The 15,607-nt window shown below is 44.5% G+C and overlaps 1 protein-coding gene across 1 annotated transcript in view; it reads right to left on the reverse strand.

Moving 5' to 3' along the window:
* The window catches only part of LOC126471316 (dystrophin-like), a 293,208-nt gene that overhangs the window by 209,845 nt on the left and 67,756 nt on the right, over positions 1–15,607 (reverse strand). Inside the window, exon 4 of the mRNA XM_050099438.1 lies at positions 10,862–11,006. Within this exon, the coding sequence (XP_049955395.1) occupies positions 10,862–11,006 (145 nt within the window). The remainder of the gene's footprint in view (positions 1–10,861; positions 11,007–15,607) is intronic.

Genomic DNA, 15,607 nt, shown 5'->3' on the forward strand with positions numbered 1-15,607 from the left:
GCACGTGTCGCCGAGCCCGAGGGTGACGTAGCTGGGTGCCAAGCTTTTGCACCATTACAGAAAAAGGTTGTAGGCAACTCCGAGACAAATTTTAAACACATTCTACGGTGCTTGATATCGCATAACTAATATTTAACGCACCATATCTGGCAAGAACAACATATACCAAAAGAAAAAAACGTAGTTTTGCCCACAAAGACCATGTTTTTGTAGTGAAATTACTGTCTCGTGCTACCCTCTCGAGTTTACGAACCAAAGTGTTATTCAGTCGACACAGCAGCTACAAATTCTTACGAACAACACATGCCAATCAAAAGTGTTTACGTGTACAATAAAGCCATTCTCAATTTCCAAGGCGCTTCACCTCACTAAAACCTTTGTGTGTGAGAAAAATATGCGTAGAGAAAGAAGAGGTGAAGTATTTCATTAACTTTCCACGCATTTACTCGTATATAACAAACCTAATGATGTCTAATATGGTTTCATGAGAGAGAAGAATACCTCCAAAAACCTCATGCAATCTCACTTCAGAACAGACGTCTAAGTCGATTCCGTTTGGAAGAAATCAATACTGAACAAGGGTGCATGGCTCTTTGTAGGGAAGTGTCTACACGGTGCACACATCGTTCCTGCGGCATGAAACACAGGCACAGTGCTCATATTGTACGCTTCGGTGATGACCATTCGTAATTAACGGAACAACGGAACTAACTACGCAGGCCGCTGCTGCCTGTCATTCATTTGCTCTATGCCTATTGCGTAATTATGGACAATACAGCAATCTCGACGTCATACACAGAACTTCATCAGCCGTACTGCAAACGATTGATCGTGTTCCTCCGACTCAGGGTCGTCCGCTTACACTAAAACGTGAATGCTGGATTCAAAGCCAATATGCATGTAGTTATGACCAGACGCATACCCAAGCGTTTTATTCTCACTCTCTAACAAATTCGGGAGATTTTTAAATCATATGTGGATCGATCTTCGAGTGTGTTACAATAAGATCGTGTTTGGTTACGTCACTGATTATGTCACAATAGCAGGAAACAGCGGACAGAAACTACGATTCGACTGGAATGGTCTTAGCATCATCGGCAACATCCTAATATAATGTAATTCAACAGTCGCTCATACATAGGGCTAGGGTTTTTATGACAGGGGACATACTTTTCGGTAGGACTGACATATTCCTTAAATACATATAAATGCTTCTTACGAAAAAAACTACACGAATTACTGTAATTTATTCAGTTATATTTATGCATATGTGGTCAATTCTCTCTGATGGAGTATACTTTACTGTCCGACTAAAATTACTTGGTGTGGCTCCGTGAACTTTCCAGGGGTCTACAAGATTCCCTGCATTGTGGGAAAGCCTACATTGGACAAACGATTCGTACGGTCCTGGATCGTTGCGTGGACCATCATCGCCAAACGCGTTGATTTCAGCTAGAAAAATCAGCAGTGGCTGCACATTGTCTTACTGAAGGACATAAAATGTTGTACGATGAGACACAAGTGGTTGTCAGAGCGTCGCGGTACTGGGACTGTGCAGTGAAAGAAGCCACTGAAATCCGGCTATCTAACAATATTATAAACAAAGATAAGGGGTATCCTTTAAGTAAGAGTTGGAAACCTGTTCTGTTTGACATTAAGAAACAACGAGCCTTGTTTCTGTCATCAAAAACTGTCAATAGTGTTTGTTATCGATTTATCGTTTCCGCGAGCTTTCACCACCGGTGCGCTGTTGTGTCTGTCGCTACAGGGCAGGATCCGCCGCGGCGTGTTTCATTTCAGTTCCGGCGAGTTGTTGCGACGGCCTACTCAGCTGAAGATGGCGGCCAGATGAACCGCCAAAATATTGTGTCCAGATGACGGTTGTTCCGGCTGGAGACCCGACACGAACACAATCAAAAAATTACGAGGGCAGTTCAATAAGTAATGCAACACATTTTTTTCTGAAACAGGGGTTGTTTTATTCAGCATTGAAATACACCAGGTTATTCCCCAATCTTTTAGCTACACAACACTATTTCTCAACGTAATCTCCATTCAATGCTACGGCCTTACGCCACCTTGAAATGAGGGCCTGTATGCCTGCACGGTACCATTCCACTGGTCGATGTCGGAGCCAACGTCGTACTGCATCAATAACTTCTTCATCATCCGCGTAGTGCCTCCCACGGATTGCGTCCTTCATTGGGCCAAACATATGGAAATCCGACGGTGCGAGATCGGGGCTGTAGGGTGCACGAGGAAGAACAGTCCACTGAAGTTTTGTGAGCTCCTCTCGGGTGCGAAGACTTGTGTGAGGTCTTGCGTTGTCATGAAGAAGGAGAAGTTCGTTCAGATTTTTGTGCCTACGAACACGCTGAAGTCGTTTCTTCAATTTCTGAAGAGTAGCACAATACACTTCAGAGTTGATCGTTTGACCATGGGGAAGGACATCGAACAGAATAACTCCTTCAGCGTCCCAGAAGACTGTAACCATGACTTTCCCGGCTGAGGGTATGGCTTTAAACTTTTTCTTGGTAGGGGAGTGGGTGTGGCGCCACTCCATTGATTGCCGTTTTGTTTCAGGTTCGAAGTGATGAACCCATCTTTCATCGCCTGTAACAATCTTTGACAAGAAATTGTCACCCTCAGCCACATGACGAGCAAGCAATTCCGCACAGATGGTTCTCCTTTGCTCTTTATGGTGTTTGGTTAGACAACGAGGGACCCAGCGGGAACAAACCTTTGAATATCCCAACTGGTGAACAATTGTGACAGCACTACCAACAGAGTTGAGCACTGAGTTGTTTGATGGTGATCCGTCGATCATCTCGAACGAGTGTGTTCGCACGCTCCGCCATTGCAGGAGACACAGCTGTGCACGGCCGGCCCGCATGCGGGAGATCAGACAGTCTTGCTTGACCTTGCGGCGATGTTGACACACGCTTTGCCCAACGACTCACCGTGCTTTTGTCCATTGCCAGATCACCGTAGACGTTCTGCAAGCGCCTATGAATATCTGAGATGCCCTGGTTTTCCGCCAAAAGAAACTCGATCACTGCCCGTTGTTTGCAACGCACATCCGTTACAGACGCCATTTTAACAGCTCCGTACAGCGCTGCCACCTGTCGGAAGTCAATGAAACTATACGAGACAAAGCGGGAATGTTTGAAAATATTCCACAAGAAATTTCCGGTTTTTTCAACCAAAATTGGCCGAGAAAAAAAATGTGTTGCATTACTTATTGAACTGCCCTCGTACTTGATAGTTAACGATTCAAGTGTTGGAGCTGGTTCACTCTAACAGCGCCCAATGTCATGCACGAACCGCTCACCGTTGCCAAACTGTCACAACAATTTCTCAGTCCACTTCCAGTTCCTTGTCAGGCTTTCTTTCTTGGTACGGTTGGATCCTGAATTACGGTTCTGGAGTCCGCAGCTCGTGGTCGTGCGGTTGCGTTCTCGCTTCCCACGCCCGGGTTCCCGGGTTCGATTCCCGGCGGGGTCAGAGATTTTCTCTGCCTCGTGATGACTGGGTGTTGTGTGATGTCCTTAGGTTAGTTAGGTTTAAGTAGTTCTAAGTTCTAGGGGACTGATGACCATAGATGTTAAGTCCCATAGTGCTCAGAACCATTTGAACCATTTTTTTCACGGTTCTGGAACTTCTATTTCGTATTTCATCACACATGACAACAACACACACACACACACACACACACACAATGAAAATGAAATACACACATCTTACAGCACTGACCAAACACTGCTGGATACTTCCGCGCATGACGCGATTCAGCGTCACGCATGCAGTTATCATAATCACAGAGATCGGCTTACGTTAGATAAGCTTCGCACGACATTGCGTGGAACCAAATTTTTAAAGGCTCAACACATAACTGCTTCACCCAGTGTTGTGGCATAGCGCAATGGTTGGTGTACAGACCTTACGCTGAGAATACGACACAGCAGTGCCTGTGTTATTCAGAAATACGAAGCAAAGTTTCTTCCGACATTCATGCATGTATTCGCAGTTGCGAATATGGACAACCGTTAGCTCTATAATGGAATGAGACAATGAAAATACGTGCCGGACAGGGACTCGAGACCTGATTTCCCGCTTGTCGCGAGCATATCACCAGCACCACCTGATGATGGCGGAACGGTTATTCGCCGAAATATCGTGGAACTTCGACGATCGGATCCGGCTCGACACCCGAGAACCTTGGATACAGCACATTCGCCGGCAAAGCCTCAGATTACAACTTAAATGCAATTTTTTTTATTTCTAATACTTTGGCGTCCTATTTTCATCATCGTATTCACTTTTTTATGTGCTCTTTCTTCTCCTCCCAGCATTCTTTTTACGTCTGGAATCTGCCTGTGTCGCTTATAATCTGCAACCAAATGTCAACGGGGACTGATCATCGGTTGGCAACGCGGCAGCACAAGTAGCTAGCGTCAGCATAATTTCAGGTACATCGAAATCTACACATATACTCCTCAAGTCACCGTACAGTGCGTGGCAGAGGCTGTACCACTACTAGTCATTTCCTTTTCTGTTCCACTCGCAAACAGAGCGACGTAAAACCGACTGTCTATGTCTCCGCACGAACCCTTATCTCTCTTATCATCATGGTCCTTAAGCGAAATGTATGTTCTGCAGTCAGCTTCAAATACCGATTCTCTAAATTTATTCAATACTGCTCCTCGAAAGGAACGTCGCGTTCTCTCCAGTGATTCCCATTTGAGTTCCCGAAGCATCTCCGTAATATATGCGTGTTGTTCGTACCTATGTTAGCGAAAAATGAAAGTTTACTTTTAGTGCTGAAACTGATTTTTTTCTGTCTTCAATTTGCACGTAAAGGTTAGCTTTACTAGCCGTGAACAAAGCGATCATTACTTTAGTCCTGTCGCAGATTGCTGACTGCCATTTTGTCGGATACACTGCAAATCACGAGGTTGTGGTTAGCTTGGGACACGAGTTTAAATTCAAGGCTACAAAACGCGCCGTCTGCGGCAGTTTAGCAGCCACTGGTCACTTAAAATCAGTCGCACTTCCGACATACGTCGCAGCGGTCACTTCCAACATTGCTCCGCGTTACACATTAACAGCATTTGTGAAGCGACCCGTTGTGTTTTCGTGTCACCTACAACCGAGCGGTAGCCGGCAGCCTATGTGGCAACACGGTAGCAGCAAGTGACACACGAAAACTATCAAGTAATTTTAATCGGTCTGTAATAATTAAATTATCGTATTCATTACATTTTCATTATTTCGAAAACTAAAGAACTTTTCTCACGTAATTTCTTTCTTCGGCGCTCACATTTCCCAGTATATTCACTGAGGCTTTTTGCGGATGATGCTATGGTATATCGAGAGGTTGTAACAGTGGAAAATTTTACTGAAATGCAGGAGGATCTTCAGCGAATTGACGCATGGTGCAGGGAATGGCAATTGAATCTCAATGTAGACAAGTGTAATGTGCTGCGAATACAGAGAAAGAAAGATCCCTTATCATTTAGCTACAATATAGCAGGTCAACAACTGGAAGCAGTTAATTCCATAAATTTTCTGGGAGTACGCATTAGGAGTGATTTAAAATGGAATGATCATATAAAGTTGATCGTCGGTACAGCAGATGCCAGACAGATTCATTGGGAGAATCCTAAGGAAATGCAATCCGAAAACAAAGGAAATAGGTTACAGTACTCTTGTTCGCCCACTGCTTGAATACTGCTCAGCAGTGTGGGATCCGTACCAGATAGGGTTGATAGAAGATATAGAGAAGATCCAACGGAGAGCAGCGCGCTTCGTTACAGGATCATTTAGTAATGGTGAAAGCGTTACGGAGATGATAGATAAACTCCAGTGGAAGACTTTGCAGGAGAGACGTTCAGTAGCTCGGTACGGGCTTTTGTTGAAGTTTCGAGAACATACCTTCACCGAGGAGTCAAGCAGTATATTGCTCCCTCCTACGTATATCTCGCGAAGAGACCATGAGGATAAAATCAGAGAGATTAGAGCCCACACAGAGGCATACCGACAGTCCTTTCCACGAACAATAAGAGACTGGAATAGAAGGGAGAACCGATAGAGGTACTCAAGGTACCCTCCGCCACACACCGTCAGGTGGTTTGCGGAATATGGATGTAGATGTAGAATATCGCATCTCACTTTTTTTCCTGTAATGTGACAAATATCTACGTTCCTCCCACATTTCCTTAGAATTCACAATATGGACTTCACCTTTACGCGCCGGCCGCGGTGGTCTAGCGGTTCTAGGCGCGCAGTCCGGAACCGCGCGACTGCTACGGTCGCAGGTTCGAATCCTGCCTCGGGCATGGATGTGTGTGATGTCCTTAGGTTAGTTAGGTTTAAGTAGTTCTAAATTCTAGGGGACTGATGACCACAGTAGTTAAGTCCCATAGTGCTCAGAGCCATTTGAACCATTTCACCTTTACGCAGCACTGAGTTTGTGTGGCCTCTTGTTACTCTATGAGCAGGTAGCTGTTTAAGCCATTCTGGACCCTGGACTGTAGCCGAGTGTCTCATTTTGTTATTCAATTTTGTTGAAGTCGACTTCGTGTGCAGCACAGTTCACAAAAACTGCCTGAAGTGAAGCAAAGTGCTGAAGGAAAATTACAACAGTTGATGAGAAAGTAATTTCGACTGATCGTAAAATACCGTGTTGTAGACTATACGACGTCGTAACAGTAACTGCGGAGAAGCCATGTAACGTCCAGCAGCATGTGGCAACAGGAAACACAAACGTGTAGAGCAACGGATTGAAGGTGCAAAAGCATTACAGCAAACACTCCTAAGGATATCCCGCCAGTCGTATACGCCATTCTGTGAAGAACTTTGTCCTCAAATTCCTCTAAGTAACTGAACCGCACAGAATTTCGTGAATTCTTAAAGAAATACACAGACAAATTCCTTCCCGATTCATCTACATTAAGAAAAAGACCACATCAGCCGAAGCTACGAAAAAACAATGCAACAAATCAGACAACGACTGGTAAAAACAAAAATATGAGTATTAATTACTGAAACCACAGAATCCTTGGGAAAATATATTGCAAGTGTCATTGTGTGAATTGTGGAAGAAGATGGTCGAGCTGAAAGGTTTATAATAAACTGTAAACATTTAGAAGAACTCAATTTCTCTACCATTAGAAAATTGTTCGACAGTTCTGTGGGTGCCCTATGACCCGAAGATGTTACGTATGAAATGTACTACTTCTTAACGGATGCTGCCCAATATGCTAAATGCTGCCGATTCACTAAAAGCATCACACAGTAAAATGGCGCATGTGAATTGTCTAGTTCTCGCCTTACAGACAGTCGTAGAAGAGATTCATAGTAAACTCAGTGATTTTGACAAATCAATTGGGCGTGTCAAAAAGGTATTTTTGAAAGTTCTGTCACGGGCTGCAGCATTAGGTTGTTAGCTTCAGAAATTTCCTCACGACCGTCTTTCATTTTGACAAGGTCGGGGTCATGGATTTTTAACTGCAACTATTACTACCGGGACTTGATCGTTGTGAAAAGCATCATTGATTCACCCGAAACCACTGAGGCCGCTTCAGTTGGACTAGCCGAAGAATTAATGTCTAATGATGAAATTTCAGGCAAACTTTCGTAAATAAAATCAGATTTTGGATTTATTCCTGTTGCCTTAGCTGCTCTAAAGCAATCAGATGTGCCACTAATAAAGCAGAAAAAACAAGTGAAAAAAATTAGAATAAGTTAGAAGCTGTTTGTGATAAAGTGGGAAAAGACGTGTCAAAGAAAATACACTATTGGAAATTGAAATAAGAACACCGTGAATTCATTGTCCCAGGAAGGGGAAACTTTATTGACACATTCCTGGGGTCAGATACATCACATGATCACACTGACAGAACCACAGGCACATAGACACAGGCAACAGAGCATGCACAATGTCGGCACTAGTACAGTGTATATCCACCTTTCGCAGCAATGCAGGCTGCTATTCTTCCATGGAGACGATCGTAGAGATGCTGGATGTAGTCCTGTGGAACGGCTTGCCATGCCATTTCCACCTGGCGCCTCAGTTGGACCAGCGTTCGTGCTGGACGTGCAGACCGCATGAGACGACGCTTCATCCAGTCCCAAACATGCTCAATGGGGGACAGATCCGGAGATCTTGCTGGCCAGGGTAGTTGACTTACACCTTCTAGAGCACGTTGGGTGGCACGGGATACATGCGGACGTGCATTGTCCTGTTGGAACAGCAAGTTCCCTTGCCGGTCTAGGAATGGTAGAACGATGGGTTCGATGACGGTTTGGATGTACCGTGCACTATTCAGTGTCCCCTCGACGATCACCAGTGGTGTACGGCCAGTGTAGGAGATCGCTCCCCACACCATGATGCCGGGTGTTGGCCCTGTGTGCCTCGGTCGTATGCAGTCCTGATTGTGGCGCTCACCTGCACGGCGCCAAACACGCATACGACCATCATTGGCACCAAGGCAGAAGCGACTCTCATCGATGAAGACGACACGTCTCCATTCGTCCCTCCATTCACGCCTGTCGCGACACCACTGGAGGCGGGCTGCACGATGTTGGGGCGTGAGCGGAAGACGGCCTAACGGTGTGCGGGACCGTAGCCCAGCTTCATGGAGACGGTTGCGAATGGTCCTCGCCGATACCCCAGGAGCAACAGTGTCCCTAATTTGCTGGGAAGTGGCGGTGCGGTCACCTGCGGCACTGCGTAGGATTCTACGGTCTTGGCGTGCATCCGTGCGTCGCTGCGGTCCGGTCCCAGGTCAACGGGCACGTGCACCTTCCGCCGACCACTGGCGACAACATCGATGTACTGTGGAGACCTCACGCCCCACGTGTTGAGCAATTCGGCGGTACGTCCACCCGGCCTCCCGCATGCCCACTATACGTCCTCGCTCAAAGTCCGTCAACTGCACATACGGTTCACGTCCACGCTGTCGCGGCATGCTACCAGTGTTATAGACTGCGATGGAGCTCCGTATGCCACGGCAAACTGGCTGACACTGACGGCGGCGGTGCACAAATGCTGCGCAGCTAGCGCCATTCGACGGCCAACACCGCGGTTCCTGGTGTGTCCGCTGTGCCGTGCGTGTGATCATTGCTTGTACAGCCCTCTCGCAGTGTCCGGAGCAAGTATGGTGGGTCTGACACACCGGTGTCAATGTGTTCTTTTTTCCATTTCCAGGAGTGTACAAAGAACGTTACGGAATAAAAAAAGGAAGAGTATCAAACATTTTGCTCCGTTTCAATGATCTTATTGGATGAAATGTTTTCTCTAAATCATTTAGGTTTAGATTCAACTGATATTGTCCATTTCAAACAGGCTTCCCTTGTGTCAATGTTGTTGTCTGACAATAGGAAATCTTACTCATTTTAAAATTTGCACAAGATATTCATTGTACACTTCAACTCGGAGCTCGAAAATTGAAGTAAAAATGAGAGTTTAAAAAAAGATCACAGATTAACTACAGTCTGATAACGTTAATAATACACGCTAGTTTAGTCTGCTTCCCATGTGTATTTTTTAAAATAAATAGTTCATTATCATAAACTGACTTAATAATTTATTTTAGAACAGAAATTGTGCCTCATTTTACTGCTCTTAAGTCACTTTTTTGTTAATGTGCAAATTGTTGTAAATTTTTGGTCATAACAGCATTTTTTGGGCATTTTATGGTGACTTTTAGGTCATAAAAATCCTAACCCTACTCATACCTATTCTTTACCGTTCTAGGATCCTCACCATACAGATTTAATGAGCGGAAGAAAGATAATTACGAGAAAAATTGCCGGATTCTCCGCCAGTTTGACTAGCCAAGAGAGAGTCTCAGGAACGGTCAAGCAACTCCAATGGTAGATGGGGCAAGACAGCGTTGTGCATTGCAGAGTGTCGTACTCTCTAAAGTTCCCAAGTCCCCGTTTCAATGAACATCTTGCATAATGAATACGGAAGGAAAGGTTCGGAAATATGGGATTATACGCATGGGAACCAACAACCGATCTCCTCGCACCGACAATCTTTCTTCCCGCATACCATCCAGCCAAACACGGCTGGATGACTTACAGAATAAAAACGAACATGTAGAATAAGATAGATCTTGGATGAAGTTTTCTCGAAAAATCAGCCAAGTAATATGTTCGTTTCCGATCAACGTTGTGACAAATTCCTTAAAGCGTTTATTAATGATTCAGTCAGCAGTACTTATATTAGGAGACTAGTTTCGAACCTTACAGGTTCATTTTCAAGCCTGGCCTACCGAGGCAGCACTGATCTTAATAATAAACATTACAGTGAAAGTACACGCTTTATATATGTTTACAGAATGAATGTCACAAATCACACATGCCTCTTACAAAGTCAAAATGAGTCTGATGTTGACATGGCAAGAGGCATGTGTGGATTGTGAGATTCGTTGTGTCAACATTTACAAAGGATGTGTTGCCACTTTGACGTATATTATTAAGATCATGCGTTGTCAGTACAGCCTCGGTAGGTCAGGCTTGAAAATGAACATGTAAGGTTCGAAACTAATCGCCTAATATAAATACTGCAACTGTCGACAGAATCATTAATAAACGCTTTAAGGAATTTAAAGAAGTTACTGGTTCCCTGTCAACAAAATGTTAAAACTGAAGAAAGAGTTGTGACTGGTATCTTACTTATCATCTGGCGAATTCAGAACAAGGGCAACGTTTTGAATCCGATTTTTGTAAAACGGTATGCGAATTTATGATCTGACGCCAACGACATTCTCGACACACCAAGAATTAACAGAGGCACATCATTGGATCTTTTGACAGCTGAAAATCGAGCAAACGCTAGACTGAAACGTACCTGCTGCTTCTGAAGGCTGGGCACGTCTCCACCTATGGGGCCCAGTCCAGTGAGCTCCGTGTCCTTGCGGATGACCCATTCGATGAGCTCGCGCAGAGACAGCAGAAGCGCGTTCCAGTGCTCTGAATTGCTCTCCAGTCGGTTTCTGCAAAAAAGAAGACGATTTGTGGGGTGACCGATGAACGATAGACATTTACATCGGAGAGATCTTACAATAAAGTATCTGTAATAGTGATTTCACCTCGTCTTGTTCATTAAAAAACAGCAACACTGACTTAAAAAGGGTGTAGGTCAGGGACGTAGTCTTCCGCCCTTGCTGTTCAATCTGTACATTGAAGAAGCGATGATGGAAATAAAAGAAAGTTTCAGAAGTGAAATTAAAATTCAAGGTGAAAGGATACCAATGATACGATTCGCTGATGACATTGCTATTCTCAGTGAAAGTGAAGGAGAATTATATGATCTGCTGAATGGAATGAACAAATGAGTACAGAATCTGCATTGAGAGTAAATCGGAAAAAGACGAAAGTGATGAGAAGTAGCTGAAATGAGAACAGCGAGAAACTTGACATAAAAAAATTGCTCCAAGCACTCTGGAACTCAACATCTGAGGTCATCAGTCCGCTAGACTTAGAACTACTTAAACCTAACAAACCTAAGGACATCAAACACATCCATGCCCGAGGCAGGATTTGAACCTGCAACCGTAGCAGCAGCGCAGTTCCGGACTGAAGCGCCTAGACTCCTCGGCCACAGCGGCCGGCACTTGACATCAGATTGATGGTCGCGAAGTAGATGAAGTTAAGGAATTCTGTTACCTAGGCATTAAAATAACCAATGACGGACGGAGCAATGAGGACATCAGCAGGAGCACTGGCAAAAAGGGCATTCATGGCCAAGAGAAGTCTACTAGTATCAAACATAGGCCTTAATTTGAGGCAGAAATTTCTGAGAATGTACGTGTGGAGCACAGCATTGTATGATAGTGAAACACGGACTGTGGGAATACCGGAACAGAAGAGAATCGAAGCATTTGAGATGTGGTGCTACAGACGAATGTTGAAAATTAGGTGCACTGACAAGATAAGGAATGAGGCGGTTCTGGGCAAAATCGAAGAGGAAAGGAATGTGCGGAAAACACGGACAAGGAAAAGGGACACCATGAGAGGACATATGTTAAGACATCAGGGAATGACTTCCATGGTTCCAGAGGGAACTGTAGAGGGTAGAAAAAACTGTAGAGGAAGACAGAGATGGAATACAGCCAGCAAATAGCTGAGGACGTAAGCTGCAATTGCTACTCTGAGCTGAAGAGGTTTCGACAGTGCACAGGAGAGGAATTCGTGGCGGGCCGCATCAAACCAGTCAGAAAACTATTTAAAAAAACGCTTAAGCGAAGGTCGAAACAAACAGATAGTCACACTAAGCTCGAGGTGTTATATCAGCTGGCTTCTTCGTCAGGAACTGGGCGAGAGAGCCCACAAAATAAGAATAAGGGGCAGATAAAAATGAAATGGTGTATGCCATCTGGGATGTTCGATCGCCTGGTACAAGTCTTTTTATTTGACACCACTTCAGCGACGTGCACGTCGATGACGATGAAATGGGGATTAAGACAACACACACACACCTAATCCCGATCGGAGAAAATCCCCGTCTCGGTGGGAATCGAACCTGGGACCCCGTGAGGGGTAGTCAGTAACCCTAACCTCGAGACCACGAACTGCCTGGAGCTGCTGACGCAGAAAAAAGAGGAACTAAGATGGAAAGGATGCACTCAGCTTTCATATCGGACGGAGATGCTCAAGCCTCTAAGGCACTGCACAGATTTTCTACACCTTCATCCACACTCCGCAAATCAACTTGCTGTGTGTGGCGGAAAGTATTCTGTGTGCCACTGTCATTTCCCCCGTTTCAGTCGCGAACATTTAGCGAGAAGAGCGATTGCCGCTAAGCCTCCGCATGGGCTCGAATCTCTCTAATTTTATCTTCCTAGTCTTTTCGGAAGATATAAGTGGGAGAAAACAATATATACGGAGGCGATCAAAAAATATCCGTCCGAAGACCGTACAGTCCAGAATCGGCATGACAATCGTGCAAAACCACAGTGATAACTGAGACAATCATCCCATCGAAGACCGTACAGTCCAGAATCGGCATGACAATCATGCAAAACCACAGTGATAATTGGGGCAATCATCCCATCGAAGCATCAGGTTGAAGATACCCGTTTGGTAAAACACTGTGTTATGCTTTGTGAAGAAGTGCGTGATTGCCTGCTGCACAACCTCGTCCGACAGAAATCGTCGACCCTTCAAGGTATTTTCTAAGGGACCGACGGCTTGATAATCACAGGGGGAGAGATCAGGACAATACGGCGGGTGCTCGAGCGTCTCCCACTCTTGTTGGCCTAACTTCTGCGTTACGACATTTGAGACTTGGGGACGTGCGTTATCACGAAGCAGCAGCACACTTTGTCGCAGTTGTTAGTTTTCGACAGATATGCTGCCCCAAACACATTCTTCATTCTCCGATGGCTACCTACCGGTTTTTGTCCTTCGGCGGCCAAGAAAAGAATAACAACACATTGGTCCTGTTTGGACGCATTTGGTAATAACGTCGCCATAGTTAAGTTTTCCGCATTTACCGCATGCACGTCGGAAAGACACGAATGCCGTACTAATCCCTTGCCTATATTTCGGTGCTCATATACCCGCATGAGAGTTTGATCGCCTCTTTTATTTGTTGACTCTTCTAGGAACGTACGCTCTCGGAACTTCAATATTAAAGCACACCGTGATGTGGAACACCTCTTTTGCAGCGTCTGCCTCTGGATTTGGCTGATCATCTCTGTGACGCTTTCGTGCTGACTAAATGAACCTGTAATTTCTCATGGAACGTTATATCAGCGGCTTTCCAGATTACCTGAAAGACATTTCCTATGTCGAATATTTACCATGATGAAGGCTATGAAATGCAATACGATCACAATATAAATATACATATCCCTGGGCATATACCTTACACAACTTAATCAAATTGTTCATTATAGTGAAGAGAGACGAAACGTGGAATCTGTACGTTTTTATTCCAAAAAAATAAAGCAGTCTACAGCAGAAGTTTCATCTGAACACCACAGTACTTTAGTAGGCATGATAATATTGAAGGCGATCTGCCTTTTCCTTCCTCCTACTTTTCAAACAGTTTACCGACTTTCCGGTTTGATAAGGTATTATGGTTCAAATGGCTCTGAACACTATGGGACTTAACTTCTAAGGTCATCAGTCCCCTAGAACTTAGAACTACTTAAACCTAACTAACCTAAGGACATCACACACATCCATGCCTTAGGCAGGATTCGAACCCGCGACCGTAGCGGTCGCGTGGTTCCAGACTGTAGATAAAGGTATTATTTGCTATTAGGTACTTAAAAGTGTGACTATATCCTGAGTATTAGTGGAAAACGATGATTCTGAGGATGAAACTGCAAGTTATGTTTAACTTCATTACAACAAGGCCGTTTAGCTAACCAGTGCGTTTCTCGGAGTGTCATGCTGAGGAAGGAATTGTTAATTACACGGTTTTAATGTTACATGATTAGTGAGGACGTATGTCAACTTTGTGCATCAAAGTTCTTGGGAAGCAGTATCAGTGCTACAGAAGCGAGCAGCTTTCGATCTAAAATCAAACACCGTAACCCGAGTGTGTGTATCGACGGTTTCATACGTTCGGTAAACCCGATTTCAATTAAAACAGAAACGTACAGAGAATACAATGCGACTGCTAATGACGCCAGAAAATGCCGGAGTACTAACTGGGTTGGTGTTCGTATCACAATATACTAATCAATGCGAGTGATGTGTCGAATATCGTAATGATTATAAGCGCACGCTGCTGACTGGATAGGATTTCGTGGCTGACTAGTTATATTTCATTCTGACCGATTCATTCTCCGACCGCTTTCGAAATCCAGAGAGGAAGAGTGAATGATAACTCACACCAAAACCTTACTCACAGCTACAATGAAGCAAACTGTAAAACACATTCTCACTCTGGTGAATGGCCATTCACTCACACACACACAAACACACACACACACACACACACACACACACACACACACACACACACGTGATAAATGATAAAGTCACACCATTTTCTTTTTGATCTTTTAACTTGCCAGGTCTGAACTGTTTCAATTTCACTCCTTTTCCCTATGTCTTTTCAGAGATCTTTCGCCTGAGAAACTGTACATAAATTGTGTGGGAATCCTCTCGCACTTTTGCAGAACATCTTTCAATTTAATATTGTTCTGTTATTTTTTTCTGTTCTTTTTAGCACACTGCACTCACATTCGGAAGGATAACGGTTCAAATGCCCGTCCGACCATCCAGAGATAGGTTTTCCATGATTTCCATAAATCGCTCCAGACAAATGCCGGTATGGTTCCTTTAGAAATAGCACGGCCGGTTTCCTTCCCCGCACTTTCGTAATCGCAGCTTGTGCTCTGTCTCTAATGACCGCGTTGTCGACGGGACGTTTAACTCTCACCATCCTTCCTTTAGCAGCGCACCTAGTTTTCTCCTTAAATGCAATGTCGGTTTTATCCACTTTGCGACAGTCTTTTACCGATCTGACGAACTACATTGTGGATGATAGCCCTTTTTCAAGGTACTTCTTCCTTTGGGCCAAGCACTCCGATCAATACTATAACGTGAGAAGCACCAACCTATTGTAGAATAACAT

This window comes from Schistocerca serialis, chromosome 3 (genome assembly GCF_023864345.2).
Source record: "Schistocerca serialis cubense isolate TAMUIC-IGC-003099 chromosome 3, iqSchSeri2.2, whole genome shotgun sequence".
NCBI lineage: Eukaryota > Metazoa > Arthropoda > Insecta > Orthoptera > Acrididae > Schistocerca > Schistocerca serialis.